The 16,876-nt window shown below is 45.9% G+C and overlaps 1 protein-coding gene across 10 annotated transcripts in view; it reads right to left on the bottom strand.

The window, feature by feature from the left end:
- The window catches only part of SEMA5A (semaphorin 5A), a 482,459-nt gene that overhangs the window by 68,626 nt on the left and 396,957 nt on the right, over positions 1-16,876 (bottom strand). For all 10 annotated transcript variants that reach the window (XM_086675940.1, XM_086675881.1, XM_086675888.1 and 7 more), the window contains 2 exons: positions 8,846-9,027; positions 2,259-2,402 (listed from right to left, as the gene is read on the bottom strand). In XM_086675940.1, coding sequence (XP_086532066.1) covers positions 2,259-2,402; positions 8,846-9,027 — 326 coding nt within the window. The remainder of the gene's footprint in view (positions 1-2,258; positions 2,403-8,845; positions 9,028-16,876) is intronic.

The following is a 16,876-nucleotide window of genomic DNA, read 5'->3' on the forward strand; positions in this document are numbered from 1 at the left end:
AGACACCCGCATTTTGATAGTATTTACGTAGAGGTCCACTGCTTCATCCTTGTTGGTGCTTTCCACTTGGTTCTTGGTACTCAAGAACATCATTTTCCAGTAAATTTTAGAAAAGAGAAACAGTGTCCACACCTTCCAAGGTACATGTAAAAGATAGGGTCGATTATTTTCTTTACCCAGTACTTCAGAAAAACTGATGTGAATATTTGAGATTTATGTTGCCATAAAGCTTCCATCCACATCCTAGACATTCTGATCCAATGAAGTCATTAACTCTAATCCTGGCCTTAACTTAGGGACTTTTCTGGGGGAATCAATATATTCACTCGAGGCCACCCAGGGGTTCTTTAGGGTCGATGGTGTTGAGAGCAGAAGGGTGCAACGGTATAACCCAGTACATGCCTAGTCGTGTGTCTTCCATGGAGACCAGAGTCTCCCCAAGTTTTGAGTTTAGTTCTCAAATGTGTGTAAGGGATGGTGTTCTCACAGGTGGAGAGGCCTCCCACCTAAGACAACAACCAAAAAATCTCAGAGCTGTTTGCTGGTGAAAACCAAGAAACAGACATCGTATGTACTCGTTTTTCTAGATTTCATTAGCCTCTTGATGGCTTGATTAGCCCCTAAGAAGGGCTGTTCAACAGGGAAGCTTCAATTTTACAGAGTCCTTGTTCTCACCATCCACATACTGACCAGGCAAATTCAAATAATCTTCCATGAACCAAATATGTCTTTTGCCCAAATGAGCAGGTTATTTTTTTTTTTCGTAAAAAAGGGAACATTTTAAGCAGCAGTCCCCCAAACACAGGCTTCCCTGAAAACATAGCTTTACCAACAATCACGAAACGCATACAGAACACACATACATGTTAGCCACAGAGTTAAATGGCAGCTTCCTTCCTGTGCGCTCAGCCTAGGAAAGGTGCCAACGGGAATAAGATTTGCAGGGGTGCTACGACTGGGGGGCAGCTTCACACTGATACAGGTGACATTGCCTGGAAGGGCTGTATTATGTGATGGTGTATGGCATTTTAAAACTCCCAACCAGTTTTAAATCTTGAGAGGTTAGAGATAGCAGGGAGACAACGCGCCCATAATCGGTCCCCCCGCTTATCAACTGGTGCTGGATGGGAAAAGGTAGGTTTGTATAAGACTATCTCGGGACTACTTCAGAAACAACCAACCTCGCTTTGTGAAAATCATCTTTCCTTTTCCTCTGGGTCAAAAGGGATGAAAACTTAATTGGTGATTTCGGCACACAGCGACGAAAGAAAGGAACGATTCTCCCAGGTTGTTTTGAGGTGGTAATAAACGCCTCGCAGGGAACTATCTGTACAAGCAAACCTGTTGGTTTTGTCTACATAAATATCGATTGCATAGCAAATAACTGCATGCAGTATTTTTATAAAGGCTCACAGCGAACCCATATCGCCAGATACAGTCCTCACTGCATTAAAGGTATCGCAAGCCATTTTGTTTCACAGGGGTCAATGCCACACCCTTCTGTTAGTGCGGCAGAATAGGAATCCCGACTGACGTGAAATCCACCTGCTTGGATTTTCCCCAACAATCATGAACTAGAACGTACATTAAATATGCAAGAAAGAGCCAACCATCACAACTGTAGATTATATGAAGCCAAAGCCAAATGTCTGTTGCTACGAAAAGCTCCCCGAGGAGCTGAGGCTTAGAGTCCACCCTGGAAAAGGATGCCGCTCTGGGCTATAGAGCCGCCTCCCTGAGAGGATCGGTTAATAGAGGGGCATGAGGTTATAAATGTACCCAGATCCTGAAGACGTCCTCACCCCGCTCCGGCTGCTTGACTTAGTTCTGATGCAAAACCCTACTGCATCTGACCACTGCCATCCGGACCTGGGGCCGTCTTAGGTCCTACCTGGAACTGCGGGTTTGGAGACCGGGTCTAGTTGGATTTTAACAAGAACGGATTTTCCCCAGCAGACTCTCTTTCTGAGTCCCCAGGGAGACCAGCACCGAGGTGCCCGCTGTCCCCACACCTCCGCTCCCTTGGGGACTGCTCGGCCAGGCAACTGTGCAGGCACCAGGGTGGTAGTGAGGCGGTCGACACGGGGCTTTGATCAAAAGTAAACGACGTCGGGAAAGGAACAGGACGATCGGGCTCAACAGGAAGGGATGCCACATACAAGCTGAGCTACGTCCCCGACTAAAGCCGAGGGGAGTTGGGCCACACTGGAATGGCAGGCAGCGTGAGGATGGCGGTGTGGGGGCAGAGCGGTGCCTACCTCTCCTCGCGGTTCTGTCCCACGCACACCCGGCCCCCGTGCCGGGGGGTGGGGTTGCTGCAGGATCGCTGGCGCACCTGGAAGCCGATCCCACAGGTGGTGCTGCAGGGAGACCACGAGGTCCAGGGGGTCCAGCCTCCGTTCCTGGGGAGAGGAAGCAGCAGCGGGGTCACAGGGTCGAACTGGCGCAGTCCAGCCCTGCGTGCACCCACCTCCAACTAACTTCCCGTGTCCGCACCCCCTCGCCCCCACCGTGGACTGCTGGGTTGCGGCCGGGAAGGGAAAGGGAACGGGAGCCATAGGACCCAACTGGGTGGGCTGGGGCCCGGGAAATCTGGGTCCCTGGGAGACCTTCTCCTTGGTATCTGATTTCAGGGTCAAGGTTTGGTTTTCTTTTTTTTTTGAGAGTGAAGCTTAAAGTGTGCTATAAATAATTTAAAATGGGCTGTATTAGAAACTACTAATAAAGTTTTAGTTAGGAAGACGTTAAACTAATGAAAAATAAGTTTATTTTATTGAAAAGCAATTAGAGATGAATTCCTGAACCTCTAGGTTTTATACTTCTTTGACTTATACTATACAATTTATAATCTGCAACAAGTGCACATTTGAACAAAATATCATCTAAAACTACCTATCATGCCTACTTTTAAAATCTATTAATAACGAAAATCAGTAATTCTCTTGATAGCATTCGCATTGATAAAGAACCCTGTAATATCCAAAGCTTTAAAACAAACCTTATTAAAAATGAAGGAAGCCAGGAACATCTGAGTGGCTCGGTCGATTAAGTGTCTGACTCTTGATTTTGGTTCAGGTCATGATCTCACGGTTCATGACATCGAGCCCCATGTCGAGTTCTGCACTGACAGTGCATAGAGCCCGCTTGGGATTCTCTCTCTTTCTCCCTCTCTCTCTGCCTCTCTCCTGCTTGCACACACACACACTCTCTCTCCCTCAAAATAAATAAATAAACATAACAATTTTTTTTTTTAATCCTGAAGGAAGTGTACTTTAAATTCATATTCTTGGCTATTTTCTTACAATTTGACAAACATATAGAGAGTAGAAACAAGGAGTGCAAATTGCACATAACTGTATTTATGTTATTACATATATAATATGATAGGCATATAAAATATAAAATTAAAAGAAAAGAAACAGCTTGTATAAAAGCGGTTTATAAAGTTAATTGCCACTGACAGCTAGAGGAATTTTTCTTTTTTGTTTAATATTGTACTTTTCCTTTGAAATGCCTGTACTCAGCATGTTTGTAATTTAAATATCTCCCTTAGTAGTTAGTCCCTACTATTAAAGAACAAATTGTAGGCAATTTTAAGGATTTATTAAAACATTTTTAAGGATTTATTAAATCCTCAAATATTTGTTAAAATGTCTGTTAAATCCAGAATCCAAACTCCCATGTGAATATTCTACTGCATGTGGAATATGTTTCTCTAATCACATATGCTTTCTCTAGATATGTTATCCTCATCAGACTTTCACTTCCACTGAAAAAAATCGACTGACATTAATTGTTATTTTTACTTTATACATTCTTTTAAAAACATGCGGGTCCACCCCTGGGCCACTGAAGCTCAAGATATAAACGATAATGTGAATATATAATTTCTAAAATAATTTCAAGTGACAATTCCTCTGAGAAAACCCTTGGTATATTTCATAGTTCTCTATTTTCTGCAACGTCTGCATGATAGAAATAAAATAGACAGTTATGCTTTACTGTATGATATTATAACAAATTGGCTTTATGATAACGTAACCAAGTAATCACAAAAAAAGACAGATCCTTCCAGGTTGCTCATAAAGATAATTAGAATCTCATACCCTGTTACCTACACAATTTTTTTTTTAAATCCAAATAATTCATTGGATTCTATACAAAAATGGCCACTTTAACATAAATAAAAGGATTTTTTTACTTCCAAAGTTTCTTCATACGTTAGCATAGTGAAGGAAACATTTCTTCCGAAATTGTTTGGAAATTCTCCATTTCCTAAACCTGTTAACAAACATGACATTTTGGGATATATTCTACTTACGATACAGGGGGCGTGTGGTATACAGAGAAGTGGGTAAATGGAAGTGGATATAAATAACAGAAATACAGTGAGTCAGGAAATAAATGAGAGCAACCGTCTACGTGCACCGGGCTTTGCAGTCCTGGTCAGTGTTGCTCTGAAGCACACGTTGTGGTACACAGCCCCTAACCAGCACCAAGTAAGCATGGATCAGCTGATGAGCCATTTCGAGGGTGAAATCAGTCCAAAACGACCCACTCGTGCACTGAAAGCGCCACTAAGATGGGTTCCGTTCTTCAATTACTAAGCTGAAAATCACCGCTAATTACATCACAGGTCTGTTTAGAGGATGAATGTCGACTGCAACCAATGCCAAAGAGGTAGCCACAAACAAGCTGCGGTCATGCACTTGATGGTCCTTTCCTTCCCACTGAACGGTGTAAAAAAGAATGTCCATCACTGATCATCATCTTCGAACAGTAACAGCTCTGCAACTTTTATACAGCATCTGCCATGCCTCCACGGAAACCACCTGAGTTTGGTGGAAAAAGCGCCCCGGGTAATGCCTTGTGGACACGCCTCTGTTTTCCGTAACAACACAAATAATCTCATCTGTGCAGCCCTGCAGTCTCCTACCAACCTTGTGGAGTGACCTGGGCCGCCCGAGAAGGGGAGCGGAGGGCAGAACGCACCCTTGCACCTCTCCCTTCCTCCCCCAACAGCTTCTCCTCTTGGGCAGGAAGCGCCCTCGCGCTCTGGGCTCTCCTAGTCAGCGATCGCACATATGCAGTGTCAGGGACGGCGTAGAGGACTTGCCCAGAGGTTTCCGCGTTCCACATAGCCTCGTGGAAACAACAGAATACTTCTTAGAAATACCGTAAATTAACAAGCAAGTGAGGAGGGAGCTTGGAGACTGATTTGAGAGGCCTTCCTGATGTCTGTTTTAAAACATAAGATGCTGCTGTGGTCATGGCACTGAAGGTGCAGGGGAAGGGAGCAAACTGACTACAGTGAAATAAACAATCTGGCAACAACAAATTAATAGGCAGGGGAAAGAGGAAATCAACCCAGTGAATCACTGATGAAATCGTTCTCCTGGTCATTTGGTACTGGGATGTTAACTGAGTTGGGGTGTTCTGGGCTCAGGTCGACTAGAGAGCAGAACAGAGCTGTCTGGCAAGGACTTGGCTTCTTCCATCCCCCAGCTACTGTCAAAGCTGCCCCCCCCCCCCCCGCCACCGGACTGCGGCCCTAGCCTCTCCAGCTGCTCAGGGTGCTAGGGGCTCAGAACTGCAGCTGAGAGGATCTAACCACCATCAAGGGCTGTCCCAGCTACGGGGCTCCCCATGCATTCAGCTGAGTCCTTTTTCAGGGCTGCAGCCCACAGCCGTCCTCCCTTGGCCCACGCTTCCTTCCTGCCTGCCCTCACAGGGGTAGGCGCTTGGGACATTCCCCAGTCTCCATCCTGCACACGCGTCTCTGTGTCCTGACCAACCCAGGTCAGGCACAGGCTGTGTTTGCTCTTAGAGAAAAAGTTCCATAAAGGAAGGTATAGGTAAGAAAAATGGAAGCCTGTAGAAACTTATTTCATTTAGATGACAAACTCCTGTCAAGGATCCAGACCTTCCCTGGACCTTCTGCCTTCCTAATGGCTAGTTTTGTTTCTCTCTCTCCTGCCTCTCTCCACGGCTCCCTCTCTGCTTCCCTAAGAATTAGAATTCAGAAGCGACATGGTGTCATGAGGATGCACATTCAAACGTTTACTTTAATTTTAAAATGAAACCCTATTTTCCAGATCCATTGTCCTTCTGACTCGGCCCTGCTTTGAAAGTCTGGCTTAGCTAATTCCTTTATATCGTGGCTTTCATTTCATACGTTGAATGACCTCAATCTGTAGCTCCGAGGTGTTAAGAAAAAAAATATTTAAATGATGTGATGTGATAACAGCGTGTAATCAAAGACATGCTTGCAAAATGTACCGAACTAGCAATATTTTGAATTTCCCAACACTTCCACTGAGAGAAACAAGGTGCCTATAAATAAAGAATAACAGGTTTAATTGGAAGCCTGTGGTCAGCCTTCTTAAAGGCTTTCTGATGCACTCTGCACACACCGAGGAAGTACCGGACAGTAGTGAGTAAGCAAAAATGGGGGTCTGCAGGTTAGGTGCTTGGCTATGTTTCGCTTTGAACAAAATTGAAGGCCAACATAAACAGGTTATCAACTGATAAAGGGCAATAACAACAATCTTTGGCATGAGATCACCATACTTTCGGCAGGTAACTTCGAAAGAATCCAGAGAACTGCGTGGAAATGCTATGATCTTATATTTCCATCTACTTACAGGAGTCATACCTGTCAGTACTTGTAGACAGAAAAATAAAAATGTAAGAATGGAATCGATGCTAAGCCCTCCCCAAATCGGGCAAGAAATTGCACTTGTGCCTAAAGAGGAAAAGTAGGTGGGAGTTTTAAAAAAATTGCCTGAAGGTAAGAATTTCCAGTGAGATCTCACATTTTAAGTGCGAAAAAAATATTTGTCAAAATGTGTAATATTCATGTATTTTAGATTCATCGTATGGCAATTTTCAAAACATATATTCAAAATATTTCATCATAAAGCCTATGGTTATCAGAAATATAAATTTTGTTTCTGAATTCCGTGCATATAATTTGTTATTCTGGTAGTTGCAGAGAAGCATGATATGGTGACCGGTGTAAGACTTTTCAACATAAAAACGTAATGTATTAGGATACGATTCTATAAGGGAAAGAGAATAAAAATAGGAAATTTAAGAAGGAAAACCGTAAATTCTCTGAATGTTAAATTAGAGCCTGTTCATCAATTTCTTAAAGGGGCAGGTGGCTATCAAATCACTAAAGCGTTTAGAGCCCATAACACATTTAAACAGGGACGTAACAGAAATCACATCTTTGCAACTACTAAAACTTTTTAAATATTTATGTATTTTGCGAGAGAAGGAGAGAGGAGCAGAGAGAGGGGAAGAATCCCAAGCAGACTCCACACTGTCAGCACAGAGCCAGATGCGGACGGGGCTCGATCTCACGAACGTGATCATGGACCTGAGCCGCAATCAAGCGTTGGATGCTCAACCGCCTGAGCCACCCAAGCGCCCCACGAGTCCTAAAACTTTTGATGAAAAACAATTAGATGCCGATCTATGAGTATTTGAGGGGCGATCTAGTGTATCAACGTTATTTGAGGGGGGCTGATGAGCGGCTGCTCATGAAGACCGCTGCTTCAGGAAACTCGAACTGTCCAAAGACATACATACACGGTGAACGTGCCATGCACACGCGTGGGCACGTGAGCTCTGGCTGCTACCCCAGATCTTCCTTTCCAGCTCCAGGAATATCGACCCCACGGGCAGCCTCCGAAACTACCAGAACCGTCCCCCTTGTGCTCACACCTCGGAGGAGGCTGCTGCAAAACAGCACATGTCGTTTCCCGCATCTGCACGAGGGGACGCTTAGTACGTGGGCTACTGGGGATAATTTGCATTTGATGCGGGAAGTGAGGTCAGGATTGGGCGAGCTGACGCTGTGTATGCACCTCTGTCCTCGCACGGCCTGGGAGCGAGGCCGGGGGCTCTCTTGCCTGTAGCTCCTGCCTTGATAGCAGAGGCTGCATTTCTCCGGCCCGACTAAACGTCGCCAGAAGCATCACATCTGCTTCATGAGAACCTCCGCGTGTGTCCATGTCAGCGTGCCTGAGGGACAGGGAGCTGCGACTCCATCATTTGCAAGGACTGGCTGTGTCACAGTTTTCTGGGTGTGGCCAAATCTGACTTCAGACTTGCTTTCATCCTCAGGAGACACCTAATGGCCAGGGCAGGGTGGAGGGCCTATGGCACTCGAGTGCCCCCAGCCACTGGGGTCCCTGATGCTGGCAAAGGAAACGGAGGCCCGAGCATAGCCGCCTGGATTAGGCCAGTTCACAACGAATGTATCGTGTTCTACCGGTAGGGGCTATTGGCCTACGTGTTCCAGAAAAGGACTTTGATTGCCATGGACGTTTCCCTCAAACAAGACAATAACATTGTGCACACTGCAAATATGTTTCCTAATCTAATGATGAACACATTAAACACGTTTAGATTTACAATCTCACTTATAGTTTAAAATCTCCTCCCAGGGGCGCTCGGGTGGATCAGTTAAGCGTTCAACCTCGGCTCAGGTCACGATCTCACGGTTCCTGGGTTCGAGCCCCGCATCGGGCTCTGTGCTGACAGCTCGGAGCCTGGAGCCTGCTTCCGATTCCGGGTCTTCCTTGCCCCTCCCCCATTCACCCTCCGTCTCTCAAAAATAAACATTAACAAAATAAAAAAGAAATAAATAAAATAAGTAAAAAAATAAAACCACACCTCCTTCAGTAGATCACGTAACTTTTAAGTTGCACGTAAGTGCACCTGTCCCTTGCCACCTCCCTCCCAAAAAAGGGAGATGCACACCAAAGACGACGTCCCCCCTGCTCTACGGTCCGCTCGCACACGGGGGAGGGCACCAGTGTCCGGAGGGACACACCTGGAGCAGTTGGCGATCTCCATGCGGGGGCCCTCGCACTCCCAGCCTCCGCACTGGGGGGCCGGGCTGTCGCAGGAGCGGGTGCGACACAGACAGGATCCCACGGCGCTGCCATCGGTGTGCGTGCAGGGCGTCCACGGAGACCACGCGCCGAAGTGCCCGTCCACGGTGAGATTCCTCGTCTAGGAAGCAGACACAAGAGAGGATGTCAGGAAGGGTTAGGGCTGTAAACAGAGAGAAAAACTGAAAGGTCTCTCACAGTACAATCGGAGCACGTTGAGAATATTTTGATGTTAAAGTTCAAGAGGGATGAACAGGGAGGGATTTCAAAGTAAGGCGGCCGAGGTCATTGGTGGGGGCCATGATGGAGAAGAAGGGAGGGGAGGAAGGGGAAGGGGGGAGGGGGCGACGGGGGAGGGGAGTGAAGGAAGCCAAGGGCTTGGCCATCAGCCGACCACAGAGTTGTCCACTAATGCGAGAAACCCAAGGAACGAACAGAACCGGAGTGAGAAATCACAGATGCACAACTCTGTTGAATTTTTATGTCCCGTAGAAGAAAGATTGGCCAATTCGTTTCATTTAAGACCTGGCCCAGCTCAAATGTCAGCGCAAACTGCCAACATTGAATTTTTGGCCTATTGAAGCAGCCAGGACTGTAGTAGCCGATAGGCATATCCCGGCCACAGCCACACCGTAACCTGTCAGCAAGGAAGGGCCTGGCAGGAACCCGCTCCCGCGGGTCGGGGCAAGGAAGGGGCTCTGAGCACTGAGAGGGGTGTGCGGGCCTAGAAGGGGCCGTCCAACCAGCACGCCCGACCTGGGAAGGCCGCTGGGGACTGTGCCCGCTGCCGCCTGGCTGGACGGGGCTCCTCATGGACACGGACGACTGGACGACCTCAGGTCACCTCTGACAATAGAGCCACAGGGTGGTCCGTGAGCCCTGGGACCGAGTCCTCAGTCACCCTGCAGGAAAAAGCAGCCTGACCCTGAACGGCCGGAAGGAGGCCTACAGTCCAAACCTCCTAACTTTAATATGGCGACGTCGGTATTTCTTAGAAAGCACGACACACGAAGAGGACGGTACGTGGCTGCGTTCTTTCACTTCCCCCTCTGCTGCTCCCAGCTGCTCCTTCCTGCCCTACCCTAGTCGTGACACGTTTGAAGCCTCATCATCCACGCAAGACAGGACTCCACGGACGAGGCAGGTCGTTCTTTCCAGGCCACGAACTGTCCCTGTACCTCCCCATTTCAGAAAAATGCCAGTGCCGTATTTTGCGCGTGAAAAGCACAGGTGAGCTTTACTTTTGTTCCGTCACTTCTCCAAGTACAGTAGGACGGAGTCCACGTGAAACGTGTCCGCGTGCGCTGACGTGGCTGGTGCGTCACCTCCAACTGCCACAGTTTCACTTTCTGCCTCCCGCTTTCTCGTCAGCACTCTAACCTTTTATGTCCACTAGGTGGACGAACATCCAGAATTCCCTACCACGCCGGCCTCTTTCCAGAAGAAGCAAAGAGGAGGGAATCGAGCTGGATTCGAGGTGACTCACTGGACCTGACCCAGACAGTGACAGTGAACACTCAAAGGCATATTTTTCCCAAGAGGAAAAAGTCCCCATTTCCAAGGTCCATGACCAGCTTCGGTCAGGATAAAAATGCAGCTCGTACTCTGACCATAAGTTTCCCTGGAGCCTTCAGTGTTTTCTCAGAGAACTGAGCCCCATAAGACAAGCTGATTGAAGCCACTAATCACTCCCACCAAAATGTTCTTAAAGCAGCAAAGGCCCTGCCACGTCCCTCCACTACCACTGACCAGCTCACCCTCTTGCCTCGGCCCCAAAGGGCTCTCATGTAGGTAGGAAGGGATCAGTCGTTGCCTTCACTGTGATTTAACATGGAATCCAAGCTAACAAATCCCCTCACGGGCCTTTAAATCCAAACAAATCCCCATGTGCCTTTTAATCCAAACCTGTAACTGTCCTCAGCCTTTCAGAGAGAGAGAGAAGAATGGGGTTATGGGGGCTGGGTGAGGCAGAGCCTGGGGAAGGGCAGCCTGACAGGGCTGCAGCCTAGGCTGGAAGACGGCAAAGAAGACATAGCCCAGTGTCTCTGCTCCTGCCCAAGTCTCCCACTATGTAAACCCAAGCCTGGGTGGGGGGGCAAGCTGGAAGTGGGGAAGGACAGGCCCATGGGGGAGAGAGTGGCGGGGGAAGGGGATGAAGGCCAGCACGGAGCACTGGCAGGAGACTGACCCTCTGTGAGCCATCTGGTCCCTTCCCTTTGCCTCTCTTCTAAACCTCTATGTTTCTAAACCTCGTCTATGTTTCGCTGTCTAACATATGACGGAAATAGGCATGGAGACTGTTAGGGTCTCTCTAGCTACAGGAGGTTTTGAGGAAACCTGGAACCCACAGAATATGGAGAAACTGAAGACTGGTGAGGCCAGGAGAAATCCACTGTGATCATGACAAAGGAATGATCGTGGAGACAGAAATCATCCAGAATGTTGAAAGAGGGCAGTTTGTGATGGAAACATATTTAGACTTCACGGTCACGAGTCAAACCCACAACCAAGGTAAACGTCATGCGAGCTAAATTCATCAGTAGGGTGATTAGAAGTGAAATCAATATAGGGCAGATACAAGCGAGACAGAAACAGGCAGGCAGACAGACAGACAGACACGGAGAGGAGGAGACAGAGTCATTGCCTGTTTCCCGACAACATCGAGGTTCCTGTCCAATTCATACGCTCTCTTGAAATTAATTTCCAATCCTGGAGGGAATCTGAGAATCTGTTTCTTCAGCCCAAAGGGCAAGAACACCAACCAGGGTGGATGGTTTTTTACGAAAGAATCACTTTGAATAAAAGGGGTTTTGCATTCATCATGGGGATCATTCCTTACCATTCCAGGGAGACAGTAGGTAACTGTGGGAGGGCTGGGTTGGCATCACCAGCCGTGCGCTTAGCAGGAGGGTCTAAGGCTGTCATGGGAACCCCATTCACCTGGGCCAGTGTTGGGCCTACGAAAGAACATGTGACCAGATTCTGGTCAAGGAGACTCCAGAGGAGAGTGAAAGAGGAGTCCAGAAATGACTTTCCTCCAGATAAAAGCAGAATATTCTCTCTCTCTCTCTGCTGCAGACACTGTTATGTGAGAATTCACTGCTTGGTGCCCCTGTGGAGAAGCAGGCCAGGAAATAAGAGAGCTGCTCACCCACAGCCCCCCTCCCCCCAAACTGGGCATCAGAATCACTCCTGAAACTGCTGCTTCCCCATCGCTGGAGGATAGAACTGGTCCTTTGTAAGACCCTGTTCACAAGGAATTTAATTCTGGTTAGGCCTACGATTTTTACAGAAAAAGCAAACGTAGATGTAAGAAATTTTTATAACCTGCCAAAGATTGCCCGACTCACAATTTGGAGGGTATAATTGGAAATACTGGTCAGCATCTTTCTGTCCATGAAACCAGGGTTGTAAAACCTCAGCACTATTGACATTTGGGCTAGAGGATTCTTTGTCGTGGGGGCTGCCCTGTGCATTCGTGATCTCCCTTGTCCACCCACTATAGATGCTAGTGGCCCCCCAGCCCTGGTTGTGACAACCAAAGTTTCTATGGACTTTGCTGGATGTCCCTGGGGGCAAAATCTCCCCCAGTTAAGAACCACTATTTCTCAAGGAGCTAAAAGTGAACTACCACATGGCCCGGCAATTCTACTTCTGGGTTTAGAGCTGAAGGAAACCAAATCCCTATGCTGAAGAGTTAGTGGCACCCCCACAGTCACTGTAGCATTACTTATGACAGCCAAGACATGGAAACGACTTATGTGTCCACTGAAGGATGAGTACGTAAAGAAAATGTGCTATATATACCACTCTTTTATCTAGTATATATAAAAATATATAGGAGGTGGGGCGCCTGGGTGGCGCAGTCGGTTAAGCGTCCGACTTCAGCCAGGTCACGATCTCGCGGTCCGTGAGTTCGAGCCCCGCGTCAGGCTCTGGGCTGATGGCTCAGAGCCTGGAGCCTGTTTCCGATTCTGTGTCTCCCTCTCTCTCTGCCCCTCCCCCGTTCATGCTCTGTCTCTCTCTGTCCCAAAAATAAATACACGTTGAAAAAAAAAATTAAAAAAAAAAAATATATATATATAGGAGGTATCTCATATACCTCATATATGTATAATATATAATTCATATATATCTCATATATATATATATCTCACATGTATATATCACACACACACACACACACACACACACATATATCATATGTATATAAAATATATGAATACTATTCAGCCATAAAAGAGAAGGAAATCTTTCCATGTGGAAAAACATAAATGGACCTTGAGGGCACTATGTTAAATTCAATAAGACAGAGAAAGATAGATACTCTACGATATCCGATACAAGTGAAACCTAAAAAGAACCCATACTCATAGAAAAAGGGGTATGATTTGTGGCTGTCAGATGCGTCGAGTGGGGGAGAGAGGAACTAGGGGAAAGAAGGAGGTCAAAAGGTACGAACTTCGGGGTGTCTGGGTGGCACAGTCAGTTAAGCATCCAGCTCTTGGTTTAGGTGCAGGTCATGATCTCATGGTTTCTGAGTTTAAGCCTGGTATTGGGCTCCGTGTTACTGGTGCAGAGCCTGCTTTGGATTCTCTCTCTCTCTCTCTCTCTCTCTCTCTCTGTCCCTCCCCACCTCTGCATATCCTCTCTCTCCAAATAAATAAATGAACTTTTTTTTAAAAAGGTACAAACTTCCAGTTTTAAGATAAATATGTCTTGGACAGGTCATGTACGACATGATGGATAGAGTTCACACCACTAGATGGGACATCTGAAAGTTGCTAAGAGAGGAGCTCCTTTTTTTCACAAGGGAAAAAAAAATTGGGGGGGGTAATCTACATGAGATGATGGGTGTTAACTAAACTTTCTGTGGCGATCATTACACAATATATGCAAGTCAAGTCACTGTGTTGAACACTTTAACCTCACACAGTGCTGTGTAAAGCTGTATCAAAGGGAAAGGGAAAGAAAGAACCCACCACACTAGACACCCTTTTGTTTCAACCCTGTTTGGGCACTGGCATAAGAGAACAGTCTTTAGGCAAAGAGGTGCCACACACATTCTCTTTCCAAATGTATGTGAGTACAAGTTGAGCTAAGACGACAGAGAAAAAGAGGAAGAATTGGACACGAGTGACAGTAAATGAAAGAATGGAGTGGAATGAGGGAGAGAAAATTAGAATAGTTATTTCAGTAAATATGCACTGGAAAGCAAAAGGAACAGCACTAGCCAGTCATTAGTAAGAGTAAATGGTGATGGCTTCGCAGGGGAAGAGTGGGGGTAGCTGCAGATGCTGAAGGGCAGATTTTCAATCCAGGACCGCTGCAGTTGGGTCTCCTAACTTCTGGAGCAAGAAGAACTTGCAACACGCAGAAAAGCACGTGGGCAGTGGGTGGCTCTCTCACCCACTTCAACCACACACTCCTTCTGACGCTCAGTACATTACTTTGAGGATCTGCCTAAGGAACAGATCCACGAATGACGGGATGGGTTCTGCTGCTTCCCTTCTCCATACGAGCACGTCTTTTTGTATTTTGTTAGTTTTCTTTAGAAATCAGAAATAAAGCTATCTAGAATATATTATCTGTGGTTGTGCTATCTCCAGGTTTCTGCCTAGCGACTTTCTCTTTGAAGTATGTGCTTCGTTTGATAAGATATTAACGGCTAAACCACAGTAAAGCATATACCACATGCAGGTACTTTAGTGGATGCCAGGCACGTGACGAGTGATTTCTATGTGTTAACTCTGGACTCTTCACAAGGTCCTTGGTATCTACATCCCATTTTACAGACAGGGGAACTGAGGTTCAGATTAGGCTCAATTTATTCAGAGTACTGGTTGTAAGGGACCCAAGAATCGGTGTAAACAAGCTAATCAAGAGCCTGCGATCTTAGCCACTTCATTCTGTGATTCTAGATCCTTCCCTGATGGGAGTCGTGTGGAAACCAGTACTTACACTTTTATCCATAACTGTATAATAGCAAATTTCCCTTTACCTAGGAAATAATGGATATCTAAGTGCTAGCTAAGGAAGATTCAATTTTTGCTAACAAGCACAACCTGTAATCCCACGTTTAAATCCCTCATGTTCAACTCATTCATTCCCAAGGAACCAAGCATGTAGATGCATTTGATGGATACAGAAATCCATGGAGTGTGCCTTTAAGGTCTTACTGTACTCCAACCATTATTCTCTTATAACTCAAGTGAACTCTTCTGTTTTCTACTGGGATGTTTTTTCAGAAGTCAAAAGATCTTCCTTCGTGCATTTCCAAAGTTTCATGCACCTTTGGTCAGAGATGGTAACAAAACAGGATATTGGATCTGCCCCTTGGAACAGACTGTCTCCATGTTACAACATCAACTTAATTTCCCTAAGTCTCTCCCCATGAGTGAATTACACGAGGGAAGGAGAGCACATTTGAAGAGGACTAAGCGGGAACGGCATGTGACCTCTTAGTCACATAGACAGATAGGGACAGTCTTTATTGCCTCGGAGCCACAGGTCTTCCACTCATGAAACGGAAGCGGTGATGCTTACCCCTGGGGTGATCATGCATATCCAATGAGATAATCCACTGAAATGGCCTAACACACCACTTAGCACATGGTATAGACACACAATTAACCTTAGCTCCCTTTTCCTTCTTTTACAGTAGATTTCACTACAAAATTCAGAAACAATGCCTTACCGGCTATCTGAGCAGAAGATGTGAGGTGACCACCGGGTCACCTGTCATTGGGTGAACCCATCAGCCACTGCTCTGGGGAGACGTTGACAGCTGGGAATGTCATTGTCTTGTAGATTGAGGATAATGTCAGAAGCACCGGATTTGAGTCCTGGTTTCTTTCCCAATGTAGTTTTAGAATCTTCTATCAACCCCTTAGACTCTGGTCCACGGTGCTGCTATGTAAACGGAAGGCTCTGGGTTCAATCCGTGCTAAAGGATCTTTTTGCTCTAAACGTGCTATTTACACACTGTCCTGGGAAGAAGCTAGTTATTGCAAGCCATCGAGGTGCTTATTTAGTACACGTATTTTGCTGGTTATTGCACGATGTATTTTGGAACGGGGACTCATTGTATGATGCATACCGGTAACGATGTACCCACAAAGAATGTGGACGGTGTTCGGGCATAAATAAAGCTCAGGGCGATTCTTAAGACTACACTATCCTCATCAAGCAACACCGCAAGTTATGCAAGACGTAAATAATATTCAAATCACTCCAGACCTGTAAATTTAGATCTTGCTCAAGCAGTTCAAATCTCTTAAACTGAGAATAATGTTTTCAATTATAATTACGTAAACCACCAGAAATTAATCGATACGTCAGTCACTATTGCCTTGTCTCCTATACAACAGAGATCCATAAATGTTTTAAAATAGGGAGCTTTCAATAGAAAATAGGTCTTTTCTGGCACTAAGTTCCTGGGGAAACCCTGGGAGGGTTTCCAGGGGTCCATCACCAAGTGGAACTCTCTAGAGAGCAGACGATCTGTCCATGTTCTGAATGCAACACTGACTGGGGAACTCAGCTCTGCTACGTCATTGGTCTGAAATCTGTGAAGACTGACTGGGTAGTTTCCCACAGAGACTGGCATTACCCTCATTGTCGTCCACATTATGTGAGCTCCCCATAAAACCGTCTCCATTTTTAGTGTTCATTTTGGGTTTTTACATTGGAATAGAAGATGCTCTGGTCTCATTTGAAAACCACTCAGCTTATAAACCTTCATTTCTTTTGGATATAGACATGTAGATAAAAAAAACTGTTTCACTGATTATAAGATTTTTTAGTATATGTGTGAGTATCTATCTATACACTATATATATATATATATACTGCTGTATATATATACATGTATCTATCCATACACTATATATATATATATATATATACTGATATATATATACATATATAAATATCTATACAAACATTTATATATAGATATTTATATACCT

This window comes from Puma concolor, chromosome A1 (assembly GCF_028749965.1).
Source record: "Puma concolor isolate L17-30 chromosome A1, mPumCon1.1.hap2, whole genome shotgun sequence".
Lineage (NCBI taxonomy): Eukaryota > Metazoa > Chordata > Mammalia > Carnivora > Felidae > Puma > Puma concolor.